Source organism: Mesocricetus auratus, unplaced genomic scaffold (assembly GCF_017639785.1).
Source record: "Mesocricetus auratus isolate SY011 unplaced genomic scaffold, BCM_Maur_2.0 Super-Scaffold_4256, whole genome shotgun sequence".
In the NCBI taxonomy this organism is placed as follows: domain Eukaryota; kingdom Metazoa; phylum Chordata; class Mammalia; order Rodentia; family Cricetidae; genus Mesocricetus; species Mesocricetus auratus.
The window spans coordinates 39,692,361-39,712,961 of NW_024429182.1; the positions used below are offsets into that span (position 1 = coordinate 39,692,361).

Consider the following 20,601-nt stretch of genomic DNA (forward strand, 5'->3'; position numbering starts at 1 on the left):
GGGATGTACTCATGGCAGGGTGATGTGATGTTGGTATGAGAGGAGCCCCCCAGTGAACAGCAACAGGGAAACAAAATATCCCTATCTATAAGATTAATAACATAACAATGTGGCTATATAAAACAGCTATTTGAATCTAAAGACTGAGATACACTTCATTTCTTGATGCTGCCTTTTACATCACACTTGTTCACAAACTGATGCACTGGGAGGTGAGGTCCTATATGGGTAAGGGCAGAGACACATACAAATGTTTCCCGCATTTCAAATCTCCCAGAAGCACTAACTTTTAAAAGGTAAATGATTTAAATTAGTACAATATATCCCCAGAGTTAAGCAGTCTTTCTACTGACTTGAAACATTTGTTTTTCTTTATTATCCAATGTAAATGCAAAGTTTTTTAATCTATGAAAAAAAAGTGTTTGAAGTGAAATGTGGTTCTCTTCCATCTGGGTTTGGCCTACTCCAGTGCCTTACTTTGATGTGGTTACCCTGAGAATTTTGTTGTTCTGTGTTTTATTCTGGCTTCCTTACAGGTGCTTCTGCTACCACAGCAAGTACTGTTCCTGGCAAGAACTATGGGTACTTTAAGCAGTTTCTTTTATATTTCCTAAGAGTGGAGTAAGAGCCACAAAAGCCCCATTCATGGTACCTCTATCGTCTCATTTTTATCGTATTACTTTCTGAAGACAATCTCTCAAAATGAATCCTCCAATGAGACTGGAAGTGCATATTAGTGTCAGAACTGGAAATGGACTTCTGAGTTCCTGGAGTCATTCCAGTTCTAGATTCTTTTCCAGCTATGCTTTTCCACTTGAAATATTTTTCAAGTGTCTGTTCTACAATATGCACACTGAGTAATACTTGCACAAATACTTTCATACAAATCTTTTAACTCAGCTAGTAAATATGTCCTTATCTTGTTTTGAAAGGTGTTAATATAAATTAGTTTGTTTTAAATGCACTAAGTTTAAAAGGGCACAGATAACACACCATCCTCTTTCTGGATCAAATGTCTTAAACAATTGTATTATAGGAAGAATAGCGATGGTTTTATGGAAATGAAAATAAGTGATTTCAGAGTCAGCTCTCAAAAGTTTGAGCACTTGGACTCTTCACTGAATTTTTAACTGATTCTATGATAATGCTGTCTACATTCTCTATAGTTTGATTTTCCTCATGATTAAATGGGTACAACCTAAAAAATGTTGACTCAATAGAACTTCCTTCTACAGAAATGTGTTTATTCCGAGTCAAGGGAAAATAATTTTTGTCTTATTGTTTGACATCTTTATCAGAGTTTTAAGGTGTCATCTCTGTAATGGCAGTCTTGCCTCTGCTACCATCTCTGATAGTTTTCTAAGTATACTTACCACTTGGTATTGTTTGACCATGGACCTTGTCTGCCCAGCCTGCACAGTACTTCAATGCTTTGATGCAGCCTCCTAAATCAAACAAGTATGAACTGGCGAAGACTTTCCCACCATTAGTTGCCTCCAATGTCTGAAAAACAAACACAAACCACAGTCTACAATTACGTTGAGAACATTGCTAGTGCATGGACTTTGGGAGTCCATTCCCTATAGAGGGATACATCTCAGTCTAGACACATGGGGGAGGACCTAGACCCTGCAACAAATGATGTGACAGACTCAGATCCCCCATGGAAGGCCTCACACTCCCTGGGGAGTGAAGGGGTTGTGAGACAGGGGATGGGTGGGGGGCATGGGAGGACAGGAAGGACAGGGAACCGAGATTTGCATATAAAATAAGGCTGTTTTTAATTTAAATGAAAAAATAATTTGGAATTAAAAAAGAAGAAGTACATTGCTCGATAGAACTGGAGAGATGACTTAACAGTTAAGATCATCTAATGTTGTTCCAGAAGACTGCTCCGATCACAGCACTCACATGATAGCTTACAATCATCTAAAAAATCCCAATGATATGTGATATTATGCCTCCTTCTGCCTTCTGAGTACAGCAATTCTGCACACAGTGCACAGATACACATAAGGGACAAACACCCATACACAGGAAACAATTTAAAATAAAAATGAACTATCACATACTCATGTATGAATGAGCAGCATAATTGGATTCAGAAGAATAAAAAGAGGATATAAGGAGTAGGCAGTAGGTGGCATGGGGGGCCCTAAGGGGAGTTGATAGGAAGTAGTTGTTGTAAAATGATCAATATCCGTTTTATAAGTGTATGGAATGTTATAGGAATAAAAATAAATTAGAAGAATATATGATCAACATTTTCAGTCGTTATGTAAGAGAACTTTGAAATTATAAGGAATCTCAAATCACCTCAACTAAACTATTTTTAAAACAGAGCCCAGTAACTTGTTTATGGTCACATAGCAAGCTCCTGGTAGAGGGGATAATGAGATTTCTATCCTATGACCTTTGTGCTGTTTCTGTCACTCTTTGAGTTACTTCCAACTAAGCTATCTCTATGCACTAGTCACAGTTTCACAGGTACACAGCTGTGAAAAGGATTGGTAGTGTCCTTGTCATATAACAATTCCAACTGGATCTCACTTGCGAGCCAAGGGTAGAAACAAGTTGGTGTTTGCATCCATTCTGGTGCCTGAGTAATTATTGTCATATTCTTCACAGATAGAAAGTCTGTTGGTCCAAATTTGACACATTTCTCACCATGGATTTATGGATTTTCCTCAGCAGTTTTCAATGGCAATCCTGCTATTTAGGTAACATGGTCATAACTATTTCAATAGTCAAAATATAAAGTTCCAGCTTTCTGGGATTGCAGTGGTTTTTTTTCTTCCTTCTCTTTCTGCTCAGACTATAAATGTCTCCTTGGAATCCTTCATTCCACAAAGTGATTATTCAATAGCTAAAGGTCTTCTTCCTCCGATTTATACTGCCCCCCCCAAAAATAACTACACTCTCATGATTTTGGATATCTGTTATTCATTCTCTGCAACCTTTCAAGGTGGCAAAGGCAGCTAACACTTTGCATGCCACAGACAAATGAGAGAAACCACGTTTTGGAAAACAGCTTTCTTTCTATAGACTACTGAAGGTGGTCGGGTTTTATTGCAGCAGTTATGACTGTTTTTTAATATTTTGAAAAGTTCGGCATTGTTGATAAAAGGGTGATTTTTTTGGTAACTCTTTTTTTTTGAAATCCACTTTTATTATATATTTAAATTAGAAACAAACTTGCTTCCCATGTCAGTCCCAGCTCCCTCTCCCTCCCCTCCATGCCCACTCCCCCCCATAAGCCCCCCTAGCCCTCCACTCAATTCCCATTCCATTCCCTAGGGAGGGTAAGGCCCTCCATGGGGGATCTCTAGAGTCTCTCATTTCATTCTGGGGAGGGCCCAGACCCTCCCCCAAGTATCCAGATTGAGAGAGCATCCCTCATTGTGGGATGGGCACCCAAAGTCCATTTGTGTGCCAGGGATAAATACTGATCTACTATCCAAAGCTGGAAAGGGTGTTTTTACAAAAAAAAAATTGGTAATGCTTCTAGTAAAATGAAGATAATTACATGTAGTCTGAAATCTAACTGGGAATTACGTTGTTTCAGTGGCTTTACTAAAATGCATGACTCAAAAGACAAGTAAATGTTCTCCCATTCATAGTCTATACTAGCATATCCACTACAGAAATGAAAAAGCAAAGCATCCACAAGAGAAACCTGATTTTATTCGATATTCAACCTAGGTTCTAATTTGGTAATTGTTTTACACCTGTCAAAATGAAAATCATTGCTCTTTGTGAAGATATTGTCAACAGACATGTGGCAAGAAAAAGAAGCACTGTAAAATTTTTGGGGTGGATATAAACAAAATTTATTCTACAGCGATATTTTGGTATCTTTAATTTCCCCCTAAAATGCTTCAGAATCAGTGAATCTGAGAATTCAAGGGCATCGTTAGAGGAACATTTGACCATAGCAAGGGCTCTAAGAAATTCTAGAGAAAAGGATGGATGTTTGTCAATGTGCTCTCTTAACCAAACCGGTTGGCTAATTGGAGCAGTGAATGCTCTTGGGAACTCTCCTCTGCATTCTGTTGGTGGCATTGGTTAATACTTACAGCCAGCAGCAGACGGTCTCTTTCCATTAAGTCAGCCAGTTTGTACAGTAGGCGCCCTCTTTCTGAAGCATCCATGGTGCGCCATGGGGAACCAATCTGAAAAGCTTGCCGTGCAGCCTTCACGGCTTTGTCAATATCTGCCTGGAAATCACAGACATTCAATTCAGGATATTCAAAATACTAGATGAACAAAAACACCATCACAATCTTTAAACTAAGACACAGTCCTCATAAGCAGAAGCTAGATCTTCATTAGTCCAAAGTCCAAAACATTCCACACTCTCCATACCACAGTATACTGGAATGGTTTCTCTTGAGTAATATTTGTAATAAGCTCCAATAGTCTATGAAATAGTTAAACTCCTACAATAGAGATGATATGTTTAGCCAGGTGTTTGTGGCTCATGCCTTTAATCCCAGATTAAAATGTGTACAATGGTAGCTTCACCAAAAGAATTCTTTGGCAAAAAAATCTCTGCCACTGTGAAACCAGGAATTCCAGTATGTCCTTCTATTTATATCAAGAACATGAATTTTGGAGATTTCCTAGACATACCTGATCCCAAGAACGAAATGCCTACAATTCAGATCCCGAGCCTGAGGCCTTAAGGGCAAGAGTTTATTCAATAAATATAGAGAAATCAGAATGGTATGGTATAATGGGAGAAGAGTATGACATCAGGACCTTCCCTTTTGGGAGCACCATGAGGGGAACAGGCCCATATAGTGAGACTAAGAAAATGTAATATATCATCTGCCCGCCCCCCCATAAATCCTTTTCCCAGGTCAGGCATTTGGATAAGGGTCTCCCTTCCCTGGGGCGCTTGAGGAAAGTTCCCACCTGATAAAGCATTCTTCTTATCTCTAGCAAGAGGAACTTGTGGCCCATCCATTAACATGTGGCTGTTGCCTATTGCCAAGGTCAATGCTAGATTCCTCAACCATTTATCTCCAGCCACACCCCAGATCACATATCCTTTGTCTCCCGTTTAATCCTATGTGCAACTATACAGCATAAAAGGTATAATCTTTTCTCAGTTAAATGCTGTGGCAGCCAACTGATTCACCCCCAAGATAGTGTCCATTTCCTCCTTCTCCACGCTACCCCACGCTGACTCCACACATCCTTGTTGGTACCCGAACCCTGCCTGCCAAAGCAGGTCTCTGGCACTGAGCTATATAAATAAGTTTGTTCTTATGTTTATATCTTGTGGGGCCATGACTCTCCTTCTCTCACATTATGTATATAATCCTGTAGGACCAGAAAAAGAGTAAGGACTATGAATGTTTAGTGAAACAAAAAGCCCAGCTTTGAATTCTGATTTTTCTTTTTAACCAGGTAAGATTGGAGGGATGCAAACATCTGTGTCTGTATAGCATTCTATCTATAGATAGGCTAATGATAGGACACTGAGGTCAAGATTTTGTTATGAAACATTCACTAAACTGGAAGAACATACGACCAAATACTACTTTATCATATTGCAAATGCAGCCCTTCCAAGAGTATCCAAGAAGTACTGATTCCCAAGTTCTGGAATGATAATCTAAAATCATATATTCTAAAGTAACATAAAATTTGCATATAACCCACAGACCTTTTAGGTTAACTCTAGTTTACTTCTGATACATTAAACAATGGTAGGTAAATAGTATTATATGCTATTATTTAGAGAACAATAGCTAAAAAAGCCTTTGAGCTCAGTGTCCACACAGCTCCATCTTCTGGTCTCAGGGGGGTTTAATTTATCAACATGGAACTTGTGGATGCAGATGGTCCACTGTTCAAAAGTAAGACGAATTGTATGAAACCATTCTTCTTATTCAGGAACGGTTGTTTCACATTTTCTATGTGACAGACATGCTAAGTATTCATTAGATGGAGACAATTGTGGTCCTAAAAGAGATACCAGCATGAAAGTGACTACATTATCCTAGTGCATTCTAGCATGTTCTTTAAGCTTTCTCTGCCATCTTCTAAACAGGCTCTGTTGTTGCATACTGTCAGCAGCTGCCTACTTTCCCTCCCACTGTCTCTATAAGGCTTCCAGGCTAATATCTTTCTTATAATTAATCTTATCACTTTCCAACTCATGTTTACACTTTCTTGCTTCATCCCCAATTCTAAGGTCAAGACTCTCTGTTTGGTTTCAAGGTCCAACATTTCCTGGCTCCACCTGCTAAGACTTCCTGTTTACCTTTCTCCTGCTTGGCATGAACTATCCCTTTTCTCATTTTGGCTCCTGAAATTCTCCTTCAATAGAGAATGTTCTAGCAGCATGTACTTTGACTTTCCAAGTCCTATACATTTTAGAAAAGTTCTGGATCAGTGTGTTAACACACCACAATAGTCACCAGACACATAGCTTAAGGATACTTAGTAATTAAGGAGCTTCTTACTGATCTACAGGAAGGAAAGCAAGTTCTTTATTGCCACAAATTATTAATATCAATAGTTATCGTGAACTTTTCTATTTATGATAGCAAGGCAATGGAAGCAACTTAAATATCCATCAACAGATAAATGGAAATGTGATTCACATTGAAAATAGAATATTATTCAGTCATAAAGAAAAATGAAATCAATAAATCTACAGGAAAATAAATGAACTTAATATGTATAATATTAAGCAAGGTCACCCAAGCTCAGAAAAAAAATCGAATGTTCTTCCTCATGTGAAGATCTTAGCCTATAATGTATAATGTTTATATGTTGACAGTTCAGTATGTACAGAATAACACGTATAAAGGAGATGAAGAAAAGAAAGAGTTGTAGCAGTGAATGAGGCAGCAGAGAACACAGGCAAAAAGACACTTGGATCGAGAGAGAGGATAAAAGCTAACTCTTTTCCTTCATTTCAATTCTGTCATTATCTTTTGTGTTGGGTAATTGGACAAAATATAGTTGATAGTGAAAGAGTGAAACACGAAGTGAAGATCTGCGGCTTCACAATGACCTTTCTAACCGTGTAGAAGCTCACTGATACGCATAGTTTGGGACTAGGCAAGTTTCTGTTTGAGCAGCTTTCTTCATCTAGCTGTGTGATGTGAGTTCATTTTAATAAAGTGATTTAAGAAACAGAGAGGCTTTAGGCTCCCAGCACAAAGGCCAGATCTTTATAGCTCCCAAGTTACTACTATAATTATCACGGACCTTGTTTTGTAGGTAAGGAGACTTTATGCATGTGAAACACAGCAGAAAATACAGCCAAAAGTTGATCCTATATTTGACCTCTATACTTCTTGTATGTAAGCCAGGCTGTCTAACAAAGCTGCATAGTCACTACTCTGTGTATTACAGACTCCAAGGTTTCTTGGTATTCTTTTAATACACATTCAATATTTAATCATTTTTAGCTTTATTATCAATCTAACATGATATACTACTATCATATAAAGGCATGCATTTTGTCTGTTGTAACTTATTTTTAAATATTTCTATAACAATCCTGGTTTAACTGGCTTCATTATGTAACAAAGCTTTTGCAGTACCCAATATGGTAATCATATACATTTAAATGGTTTTCAATACATTTCATTTCAAAACTCTCATTCCGTATGTTTTTTATTCAAGGACTGGCATTTCTAAGATATATTTTTATTTAGTCAGACAACAAGATTAACTGGGGTTTTCTATGATTAAACCCTGTGGCCTAGAGAAGTTAAATATTCCAGTTTTGAAGTCAGAGCCTACAGGCTGAATGTATATGTAGGCACTTTGAACAAAAGTGAGAATCAAGAGCCTCTAAGACTAGTTAGGGAGGGTCTGAATCATCCATGTCTCTTGGAATGTATACCCTCACAATAAGTTCATCCATAGATGGGTAAAATAGCAATCAGGCCAGTTTCTTTTCACACCTGTCTGAAGCATTTACTTTAATGGACATTTAGTTTTATCCCTCTAATTATCGATTAGCTCATGTACCAGGATTAGTCAGCAGGCCCCAAAAGAGCCAGTGAAGTGAAAAGAAAACACTTCCCACCCACAGGCATTCTTTGCTTTTTAACATGCATTTGCTCTGGCCAGTGCACCACACTTGTGATACCATGAAAGGCAGGATAGGGCCTGCTGGCAGCCCCATTCTGCTTGTGAATAGATTCTTCAAAACCTTTAGTCTTTGACCTAAGGAGTCAGTCTAGCATACCTGGTTTCTTGTGACTGTGAACTTTACCAGGATATGCTAGAGTGACTAGCATTGCTTAGTCACCCTTCATTAGAGTCCTCACAAATTGTTTGAGTAAAAGTAATTCTGAAAAGACAATTTGTAAATAATTTTTAAAAAAGAGGAAACAGCGACAGGAATGTGGTTTTGAAGCAAGCCCTTATTTATCACAAATAGTTTGTATCATTGACAATTGCCTTAGAGGACTCTTTTGTCCAGTCAACCAGGTTGGCACAGTGTGTTGGCTTGCAGCTTGCCTGGGTACGAATTAGTCTCCTTGATCTTTCTATGGGAAGGGCAGTTGTCACTAAGCACAGAACAGATCAGTGCTCCTTGGCAAGGCTACTAGAGTGGACAACAGCTTTCCCTTCTGTGTTTGAGGAAGAGGAAAACCTTACTCAGTCTCCTAGTACTAGATATCCAGAGCCTGCCTGAGAAGGTTTCCTCTGAACCCAGGCAGAGTTTATTTTCCTAATGGGATCAATCCCAGGGTCAGAACAAGATGGCACTTAGGGGCTAAATATTCAAAGTTTCAGTGTTAAAGAAGCAACACTATTACTTCCTATTGACTGTCTTCTATAGATTCATAGTCTTGAGTGTCATTTTTATCTACACAGAGAAGGTATAGGCAACAAATGAGCTCTTAGTTTGTGTACATCTATGTCTTGGTGCCTGTGTGGCTTATTTTCCATTTTTTACTTCCTAGTCTTGTTGGAGATACTTAAAGAATGATGGTAGCATTAAGGTAAACTTATACTGTGTGTATCTTAGCCTCAGGTAAAAAGCATTTATTCTTCTGTGACTTAATGTAGTAAACATATTTTCACTTCGTTCTGGGGTTAGTTCAGAGGCTTCTGGATCTCCTGTGGCACATAGTCATGCATGGTAATAATGTCTATGCCTAAGTCTGGTTCTCTAGAAGTTAATGAAGTTGCACCCCTGGCTAAGCCAATGGTGTCAATCATCCTACCTTTATACTAGTCAAAACCCATGTTTCCCATTATGCAGTCATGTTAATGAATGTTTTACAATGTACACTGGAGAAGAACCAGCCTCTTTCTTACAGAGATGCTGGAAAACTACATGAAGAAGAGCTACTGTAGAGCCTTGTCTTTCATGATAATTAGAGATTAGCTCAAATGGATGGAGGACCTAAATGAAAACACAAAACAATGATATTACCGAAGGAAAAGGGGCAAAAATAATTTCAAGATATTGGATTAGACAGTGATTGTTTGGAGAAGTCGCCAAAGAAAAGCCATTAAAACAAACATACATACATACATATAAATAAATAAATAAATATGTAGTGTTGAGTCATAATTTTTCAGAACAAATAGGTGAAACAGTCAGTCTGGAGTGGGAAACCTTAGACTTCTCATCAGACAAATATTTTGTGGCCAGATGTTATAAGGGACTACTATAAAGAAAGATATTCCAAATAATCTAAGTGGAAATTATCTCAGAAAGCATTCCTTATGATAAGTAAATGGCCAACCAGAACATGAAACTATGTCCACTTTGCTAGCTATTGGACAAACTCCACACAAAATGTACTCTCAATGATTCATAAAAAATGAAAACATACAAAAATACTGCTGGGATATGGGAAAAAGAAATCTGTTCCTACTCTGATGGGAATATGATTTTTCCATTACACAGTACAAAATGAAAATCTCTGGTCTTCTTGTTCTCATATCAATGATTTTCAATAAAATAACTTGACAATACATAGTTTTAAAAGTCCTATGTCAATCTTCAGCTTCACTCAGCAAATATAAAAGAAGAGTTTATAAAAGATTTATCTTTTCTAGCCTAAAAGGAATTCCTTCATATGACTTTGTCTGTGTAATGAACCTAGACACTATTTCAATTGAATAGCAGTCAAGGAAAAATATCTTGAAAACAAAATCAGCACCTCACCCAAGGCATCCGTTAATGATGTTTATCTTATGCCAAGGGCAACAGAACATTTACTCAGCTTCCAGAGCAGCCACGATTTTGTGTCTCTCATTGAACCTCCACTGGGTTTTGAGCTCAGAACAATGAGAAGCAAAGACGCCTGGAATAAATTGGACTTATGGGTGTTGGGACTTACCTTGTCCCCTTCTTCCACATGGCAGATGACCTCCTCAGTTGCGGGGTTAATGACAGGAAATTTCTTGCCACTTACTGAGTCATGCCATTCATTGTTTATGAAGATCTGTGGAATACAAAGAAAGCAGGTAAAATCACTTAAATGTGCAGTAAATTTGGGGCTTTTTAAACTAGAGGTGAAGTATAATATGATGCCTCCATGTTGCATGTCTCTCCCTGTGTCAAATTGCCCATCATTTGTTTTATTACCATGTAATAAAAATACATTCAAACATTTGTACACACCGAGTGAAAGAAAGAAAAAAGAAAAAAAGAAAGAAAGAAAGAAAGAAAGAAAGAAAGAAAGAAAGAGACATACCAACAGGTGGTTTTTGCATCTTGACCTTTGGTTCCACAGTCCCTGAACACAACCCATGAGTCCCCCACTTCATGCTTGGTTGACTCACCAGGTCCTCCTCCAGTCCTCTGCTCCACTTTCCTTTAAGTTTCTCAGCTGGAACCTCACCACTTTTGTGTTTTACTTCAAACTAAGCAGCATCTCCTAGTGACCTATTTACTAGTTGCTCCAACTAAATGTCATTTCTTTGTTCCAGAGTAACACGCATCTCTGACTACAGAATTAGTGTGTTCTACTATGTCACAATTAGATACCCACAGCCTATGAGATGGTAAGCAAGCCTAGACATTATAATCAACCATGAAAATTATCAGGAAATTCACTCACCTTCAACAATTCTGTCTTATTTCAGCTGTGGGAATTGCAGTATACCTCATATTTTCTATAGATAAACCAAGAGATCAGATTTCCCATAATATGTAGATAGACTCATAATCTCACCCCACCCACTTTGAAAATTGTAATTTCACTTAGAAATAGAGGAAAATCCCATACTAAGCTGACCACATTTTGCTATGCTATTGTGAGACCAGCGAGTTCTTGCCTGAGTCCTCATAGCCTTAGCTCTGTGGGTTCTGAGTTATAGCCCTGCCATAGATGACTTCTGGCCTGTTCTTGCTTTTGGTGAGCTATTACAAAATGTACATGCCATTTCGATATTAGAATCATGTGTCTAAACTGTACACTGCTCCTTCATACTACAGGCGGTAGATACTTCAGAATAATATTGAAGTTTATATGGTAGGCTTTAGATAGCTGAAAAGGTAGGCTTGAATAACCCTGTGAGCACCCGTGACTCAGCATTTTACAGATTTAACCTTTAATACCAAAGAAAACTGCGAATCTAGTGTTTGTTTAGTTTAGTTTATGTAACCAAATCCTGAATGGCTGCTTTAAATTTTTTATTGAGTTGTTTCCTTTGCCAATTTCCTACAAGTACAAAGTGTACTCTGATTAGTGCAAATACTGGCTTTTCTAATCTTTCAACACTTCCAGTCATCCTCCCAACCCCTCTGTACACCCTTTCTTTCTTTCTTTTTTTTAAAGATTTATTTATTTATCACATATACAGTGTTCTGCCTACATGCCAGAAGAGGGCACCAGATTGAATTGTAGATGGTTGTGAGTCACCATGTGGTTACTGGGAATTGAACTCAGGACCCCTGAAAGAGCAGTCAGTATTCTTAACCTCTGAGCCATCTCTCCAGCCTCCCTGTACACCCTTTCTATACTCATGGTTTTTACTTTATTTTATTTGTTTCCGTGTTTAAAACCTAATTTTAACAAGGATCATTTGGGTGTCCATGGATTTGAAATATCCAATAGGAGCATGAATGTACAAGTGAAAATGATGGCTGTCTCATCCCCAGAATCAAACAGTTATCAATAGTTCACCAGGGAGGCACAGGGACAAGTAAACTCCTCCCTGATCCATGACTGCTCATAGGCCCAGTCTCATGTTGCTTCATTGTAGACAGCCACAGCTGTGTTTGAATCATGACAATGCTGACTGTGTCATGCAAAACTGATCACAGTTGTGATCAGAAAAATGTTTTGTCAAATAATGACCAAGTATGAGACATGTACTACCATGGACACTATGAGAAAATGAGAAGTATATTGAGTGTAGCTCTGCTCCTGGAGGTTCATACTCTAAGAAGAGTGGACTTCTAATCAATATTAGCCAGTAAACAGAAGATTCAAAGAGTCAAAGTAGCAATTTTATCAATAAATTTCATGGCAAGACTTGTGGGAGAAAGGGATGTGGGATTAGGACAAAGAAGACAAATGATGAGCAAATCATGGACCAATCTTGAGATACTTACAGCCTAGCAAAGGGCACCACTAGAATCAAGTTGAAATGAAGTCAACATCTAGTGAACTCTGATGACCAGAGAGAAAAATTTGAGCTACTAGATTCTAGACCAAAAAGGATGCTTTAGGAATTAATTGAAATAGCCAAAACTGGCATTAACTGTAGCAACCATATCTACAGGATTCTTCCAAAGACTACGTCAGCAAGCCAACAATGAGGTCACAAGACTAGAGAGAAAACAGCAGTATCACTCACACAGTAGGACTCAGTAGTCTGCCAGTGATGAACTACATTTATTCTACACCAGATTTTTCAGTACTAGGACAGAACTCAACATAGACTATATGATCACCAGTGTATCCCTAACGGCTCATGCTTGCCACAAATTTTCCTTCCTTTTACTTATTAGTTATAGTGAATTTATTGCTATTTCCTTCCCTCCCGCCCCCCTAAGCTGTCTTGGACTTACATTTTTTATTACCTCCTAGCTACTTATAAGACCAAATATATTTGAATAATCATCCTTCCTATAATTATATTAAATGGATATATGGATAAATTTAGTTCAATGGATGTTTATTATAGTAATTATTAAATCCACTTGAGCCTACAGAATATTCTATTATGGAGAGAAAAGTATACTTTCCAATTATTTGTTTTTTACAAGTTTGGGAATAGTGATGATACTATAAAATAAAACATTTTGAGCATTTAATCATCAATTGTATTATAATTATGAATGCACTCACAGTGCTTTAGAATATTGTATATTTGTGGGGGTTGTGACAGCGTTTCTCTGTGTTGCTTTGGAGCCTGTCCTGGCACTCACTCTGTAGACCATCTATGTACAAGAGATATTAAGTCTAAGTTCACAGAAATCATTGGGATTTTAAAGATGTCAGTTGCAATCCTGGAATTTCAGGGTTTTTATTTTAGTATACTTTTTAATATGATTAAAGAATCAATAGTAGTTTTTAGGCAACTAAAACATGACTTGCACTTTTGTACTTTTCATAGATAAAACTAAAAATGATGTGTATGCTACATTCCTATTTACCGGATGCAGTTTGGTTTCCAAACTCATAAGTGTTAGGAAAAAAGAAGCCTATTCAGAGTCAAAGTTATTAAGTATTCATGTTTTCAATGAAAAACAATTCTAAATAAGAAATCTCTACACTCTGGTATACCTTCAGATCATATAAACTTTCTCCTTTTACCAAGTATGAAATTTCTTCTAAATATTTCTGATTTAGATCAAACTGTGTTTTATTAATGGACATATTAAGTACCTTCTCTTCTTCTCTTCTTATCTGTCTGTTAATATGATATTTGATGACCTATTGGTTCTCAACTCCCTATAATAAAATACCCTGAATTCAAATTGTCTCTACACATTGATAACAGCGCAATTAGATCAGGTCCTTATAATAGAAATCAATGTTTTCTTAGTTTCTGTGAATGTATAAAATTGTATTTTCCATGTATAGAGAATTTTACGATTTTCTAAGTGAGAGAAATGCTAAAGTCAGTCCTCACTCCAGATTATCTGTGTATGTTACCAAATCTGAAAGGCCGGGACACAGCATGGAGAGTGATGGGGGATGACATCAACCTGTAGGAACTTACAAATATTATCATAGGTACATTTTTTTCATCATTAGAAACCTAAAAACATAGCAAGAAATGGTAAAAATAAGAAAACAAAAATCATGGTAAAATGGACAATAACGAGAATGGAACATGGTAAATGGCTCTTAAACATTACAAAATGGCTAGATTTCTCACTACTTTTAACCTAAGCCCTGAGGCAGCAAAGCAAAATCTTGTGATTCAAACTTGAGACTCTAAAAGGAAATGAGGGAGGAAAATACCGTATGGTAGGAAACTATCTACAGTCAAGTGAGTGGAAACAAAGTGCGAGTAACCAACATAAACAGGGGGAAGTGCAGACTTCCTGAAAGATAGTTCATAAACTCGAAACTTGGTTTTAAGTACATCTAAAAGGAACTAAACTTGAGAATAGTCCAAGGTGTATCAATAAGTTTGGTTTGAGTAGAAATACTCTTGAGATTAAGATTATGCAGCTGTTTGATTATAGGTTAAATTCTTTTTTTATTAATTGCATCATAATTTCCTCCCCCAGCCCCAAACTCCAACCACCTTTAGAAAATAATAAAGAAAAAAGGCAGTAGGGGAAATAATACATAAGTTGAGACACTGGTCAGAAAAGGTAATTTGAAAATACCTCTAACTTCTGCCTTTAATGCTTTGCAACCAGGAGCTAACAGCCATTGTCTCAACCCCTCTAGGGAGTGGGAATCTAATACAATTCTTCAGTGGGACACAGTAAAAGAACATGCACAGGCATAGAGAAAGCTCCCTATTGAGATTTAATTGCATACATAACTGGTGTCCTTCCAAGTGTGAAACTGCTGTAACCAGCACATCAAACGGTATAATGCTTACTGAGTAGACTTATATAGAAAATACATTGAAAAATCAAAATTAACTGAGTGTTGTTGCATGTTATTAACTAGAGAAATACATGAACACCAAACAAATTCATTTCTTGGCTCTTAAATTCTTAGGCCCAACATTCTCCCTCAGATATCCTTATGCAATGTGTTTGCAATGAAGAAGTTTCGATCTGGAAACATGTACTAAGGGTGGGATTACTGATTCTGTCCTTGTATTTAGGACTTTAAGGAATATCTCATTATTCTAGTACTTTCATTTGCATGCTTTCTTAACAAGTCCTAAATAAACTTAACTCAGTGGGAAGATAGTTATCTTAAAAAACTTCCTACACACACACACACACACACACACACACACACACACCACTACCACCACCACCACCACCACCACCACCAGCAGCAGCAGTAGCAGCAGAAACAGCAAAGTTCATAAGATAAATAAAGAATGATGAGAGCAACATCCCAACTACCGAAATCCATACTCAGCTGGGATCATGCAAACTAAACGCTTCATAGTGATTCAATCATAACGATATAAACAGTGTCAATAATTTCAATCCTTTTGAAACACTAGATGTACATATTTTGACAGGAATTTCTTCCAAACATAAGAAAATGATTAAGAGAGGGAGATTGGCCATTGTGAGAGGTTGGAACTTGTGGACTCACCAAAGTTTACATCTACCAATTTACAAAAAATAAATAAATAAATAAATAGATAAATAAAAAGAAAGAAAGAATAACCTAAATTGAAAGTCATTTTCTTTCTTTAAAATGTTTGTGAAATCGGGCTTAGTGCATTTCTAGCTGCTCCTCAATCATTACCAAGGCTCACTTCTCTCTGCAGACCTTGTGCTGAGGAAAGAGCACATGTAAGCCACCATACTTGATGTGCTTAGGAGAATGCAAAGGATTCAGTTTTTCAAAGTCACCCAAGTTCATGCAAAAGGAAATAAATGCACAAAGGGCTTGGGCTCCTGTCACCTCTTTTAATCCTCTTGGCTTCCACTGTCTAATTCAGAAGTCAACATGGCTCTGAACAGTTCATCTCTTATTTCATGCTGTGAATCATACCATACAGCTAGTTTTAAGTGGCTTTTCATGAGTGTGTGTGTGTGTGTGTGTGTGTGTGTGTGTGTGTGTGTGTGTGATTTATTCCTTAATCTGGGAATCCTAGGACCTAAAACAAAAGTGGGCACGAAACTATGTAGCAGGAAAAATGCAGAGAGTCTCTCAGGACAGCCACAGCCTGATCATTTTCTAACTCTCCCTCTTGTTTCTTTAAATATTTATCAGCTAACAATCACATGTGTTCTCCAACAGTCTCCAACAATAACAAACTTCCCCAGAGAAATAGATAAGCAGTTTCTATGTCAAAATAAGCAAATAACGCAAGTTCATTTGGGGGACTTGGCAACAGCTTCTGTTCAATGCTCAGACTTAGTATTCCAACCCCAACACTGTGTTACGAAACATATGGTCATGCTATCCTGTTTTAGTGCTATTTCTCCTTTAGGAAAAAAGGAAGAAGGAAGAACGGAAGGGAGGGAGGGAGAAAGGAGGGAGGGGAAGAGGGAATAAGCTGTTTTCATATGCCTGGCTCCTTCCAGTAAGTTCAAGTTTGCATGCCTTCCCTAAGTGCTCACTGCACAGGGTTAAGAGACCTGCTGCTCACTCTGCTTCACTGCACTCTGGAACAAGAACCTTTCATACAGAGTAAAATTCTTTTCCATTGGACACATTTCAAGATAGAAATTTACGAGAAGTTGTCTGGTATGGTTTAGAATTCACCACTGAATCAGCCCACTAACTTTGCAAGGATTTTATTTTTATGTTTGCAGAGAGCTCTTACAGAAGCCACAATCCACGTAGGCTTTAATCAGGCCTTCAGGAAAAGCCCTGCTTGCAAGTGTCTTACCTTGGTATATTGGATCTTCAAGTTTGCCAGCGGGGCAGGGACTTCAGGTTGAGCAGGGGAAGACATTGCTGGTTTAGCTCCTGGAACACAGGTGACAGGCTCAGCAATTTGGTTCTGATAGAGCCCTTTTTTCCTTTTTATCTGCTTGCACTAGGGGTCATTTGCATATTGGGATATGATTGGATGGGCAGACTCAGGGCAGGGCAGAAAGAACACTAATGTCTTCTAACACCTAGGGTTGTGAGCCTTTGCCTTTAAACATAAATCCTTAAGGAACCTGCACTTAAGCCCTGAAGTTCCATCTGGAGACTGCTCACTATTTACAGATGAATTAGTTTACAAAGCCAAACCTGTGCTGATTGTGTGTGTGCAGCTGGAAGCCAGTTATGATTTTTTTCTTGCCTGCTCATACTTTGTTATGCTACTATGTAACACTTCCTTCTGTAACAGACTAGGAATCAGAGATTTTACACAGAAGAAGAGTCGAAAACACCCTCTGTTCTCCACAGGATCTGTGTAGTAGAGGACCATGAATCTTCAGGACATGGCTGCAAAAGATTCCATTCTTGTCCCAGATTAGGGTGCTGTTAGGGAGAAACACCCACTCTCTAGACTTTGTCTTCTCCAGCTTAAAGAAATTCAGCAACCTCATGTGATCTCAGAATCTTCAAATTGGCTATGTCTTTTGTTTGGGAACAGAAAACTGTGTGGGACTTTTCAGTTAGTGTTCCCTGTCACTCACAGAACAGACCCTCAAAACATAATGTCCAAGTCATCTGTGAAAATTCATTTAAAGAGAAAGGAATCTCTTATTTGGGAAAAGTCTACGCTTATAAATCATTACTCTAAGCAGTGTAGCCGGAAAAGAATGTAAATATCACCCCTTAAGAGATTAAACTCTGAATGTTGTGAGCCTGGGACTTTGTAAAGGGCAATTTTGACCTTGAGAGTTTTCCTTTCGAATACAATGCTTCTCTGTGTTGAGCCTGCAGCACAAGATATGGAAAGAACAAGGTAACATTCCTTGGATGCTCTGGTTACTAAGAATTAGCAGAAACTTCTTTGTAGTAAAGTTGCCATCTCCCCTGCCCTGCATGGGGATTTCACTAGGAGCACGAACAAGAGTTTGGGAACCTGTTTCTTCACAAAATGAGAATCTCGGGTCAGAGAAAGAGAAACTCTGACCCGAGCTTCTCATTTTGTAAACACAGAAAGGAACACAGTTTGTGATCATAGAGTTCACAGTATAAGGCTGAAATATTACTCGAGGCAAAGCTTTCCCAGTTATTTCTGTTATTTTATGCTTCCAACTCTGCCTTGATAACCATCAGATGATCCCCACATAAGCTCAAGGTCAGTTTGGGATCTCCGTGGAGGTAGTTATATATCCCGAAATTATGTTTAGCCTGTTATTCATCCTAGCAGGGATTGGCAAACTTTTTCGCATGAAACAGACAGGAAATACTTTCAACTTTCTGAGACATACCAACTCTGTTTTAATATGTTCTATGCTTATTAAAATAATTAACCAGTAACAGACAAATAAATGCACATAAAAAATGGAATTGTGTAAAAGTAGGAGGCAAGCCAGATGCATGACTCTGGGCACTTCCCTAGAATCAGCAGTCCTTAGTCTACACATCTGCGCACTTCCCTAGAATCAGCAGTCCTTACATAGTCTACACATCTTGTTTGAAGCTGGGTAAGAACTTCTGTGTTCTCTAAATGTTATCTATCTATCTGTCTACCTATGAATCTATCTCTCCCCTCTCCCTCTCTCAGCTTTTCCTTCTTCCTCTCTCTCTTCTTCCCCTCTCCCTCTCCTTTCCTCTCTTGCTCTTTCTCTACCCTCTTGTTTTTCTCTCTCTTTTCTTGCCCTCTCTCTCTCTTCTCTCTCTCAATCTATCTCTTGCTCTTTCTCCCTCCCTCCTTCCCTCCCCCTTTCTCCTTATATTATTTTTTGAAAAACTGAACTGTTTTCTCTTTCATGAACGTTTCTGAATTTAAATGCACAATTGCTCAACAGCTGTTACATAACACACAGAGTGGTGCTGAGGCCAGTGCCCAAACAGCTGTGTTTTGCAGAGTCACAGTTGTTTGTAGATTCAAAACTGGTTCATTTGGTGTCTAGAAGGGAAAAAACACAGGCTGTGCAACATACTTGACATGCCATTCACCTTACTCTCTGAATGGGCAACATCATTCATTGTATTTTCTTGGATAATTACATAATAACATGCTCTTCAAATCAACCATTGTGTGTGTAACTAAAGGACACTTTGGAGTCAGTTACCATGCCTGCCTATTTTGTTTTCCAAGCATTTACTAAGCAGGGTATATGCACCAGTCATTCTTCAATCTTCAAAAAAGATCAGCTGAGCTCGGTTTTTTTTTCCCCTGGAAACCACAAGTCTGATAGATGTAGCTTGGAAGCTTAGTATTTAGAAAAGTTTATTCCTCAGAATGGATAAACATGTAAAAGACTTTTTCCTCCCCCTCTTTCCCTTACAGGGGAAAAACTAGCTTTGGTATGATGATGGGCACCAGGTAGGCCTACTTCTTGACTAGAGTCACTGTTGGGTATTCTCAACATATACCAGAGTTAGCAATTCAATATGGGTTCCTCAGCAGACAATATTTCATCATTTCCTTCTCTATGACAAGCTAAATTGCTCTATCATGTCCACCTACATACAGACAGAGGGAGAGAAAAAGAAATTGAGGTAATAGTTATGTGATTGCCTCCAAATCTTCACATGACTTTTTTGGTTCAGTTTTAGCTTTATTTTTAAATTAAAATTATGCCCCAGTGTGGGAGGAAGGTATGTGCACATGAGCACAGGTCCCTGTAGGAGATCCGAAAAGAGTGAGAAATCTCTCAGTGCTGGAGGTTCACGTGGCCGTGAGATGCCTGATATGGTAGCTGGGATTAGATATCATGTCTCTATATGAGGAGTGTTTACTGTTAGCCAGTAAGCCATCTCTCCAGCCAATGAAGTCTGTTCTTTCCCCTAATAAATGTACAAATTGCAACATCTGCCATCACCAAAACCAATCTCATCAGACTATATATGTGTCCATGGCTCCATTCAAGAAGAAACCTTCTACTAATATGAATAATTCACATTAAAATAAGATTAGGTAACCAAAATGAACTGCATGGTGAGGTGAAAGTTTCCACAACGCATTGAACGTTTGTTTCCCCAATGCACACACTGGAATCCTAACCCAGTAGCAATGTGTGTGTTTGGGATATCTGGGCCATAAAAAGGGGAAGCCATTTGTGGTGCCAGGAATTGATCCCAGAGCCTCATGCATGCTAAGGGAAGACTCTATCAGCAGAACACAATCCCTGCTTCTCCTGCTGATTTCTTCAATTTGAAGATCTAAGGGGAAATCAGGAGTCTGCTACCCATAAAGAAGTTAGTGCTCATACAGCTTGACAGTGCCAAACTCTGATAGAGGACATCTGACCTCCAGACCTTGGAGAAATATTTTTGTTTGCTTGTTTACAAGGAAACCAAATTTCAGAATTTTGTTGCAGCAACCTAAAGAGACTAGGATGACTTTTTTTTCCTTTCTCACATTGTTTGATTTCAAGATCCAGGATGCTTCATGTGAGTTCAGAGTCTTTCTCAGATAGTTTGTGAGTCTCATG

At 38.2% G+C, this 20,601-nt stretch overlaps 1 protein-coding gene across 1 annotated transcript in view; it reads right to left on the reverse strand.

Moving 5' to 3' along the window:
* Positions 1-17,102, reverse strand: part of LOC101822890 (retinal dehydrogenase 1) — a 41,579-nt gene extending 24,477 nt beyond the window's left edge. Inside the window, exons 1-4 of the mRNA XM_005063771.4 lie at positions 16,944-17,102; positions 10,337-10,441; positions 4,077-4,217; positions 1,374-1,503 (exon numbers count right to left, since the gene is read on the reverse strand). Of these exons, the coding sequence (XP_005063828.1) occupies positions 1,374-1,503; positions 4,077-4,217; positions 10,337-10,441; positions 16,944-17,009 (442 nt within the window). The 5' untranslated portion in view covers positions 17,010-17,102. The remainder of the gene's footprint in view (positions 1-1,373; positions 1,504-4,076; positions 4,218-10,336; positions 10,442-16,943) is intronic.
* Between the last annotated feature and the right edge of the window lie 3,499 nt (positions 17,103-20,601).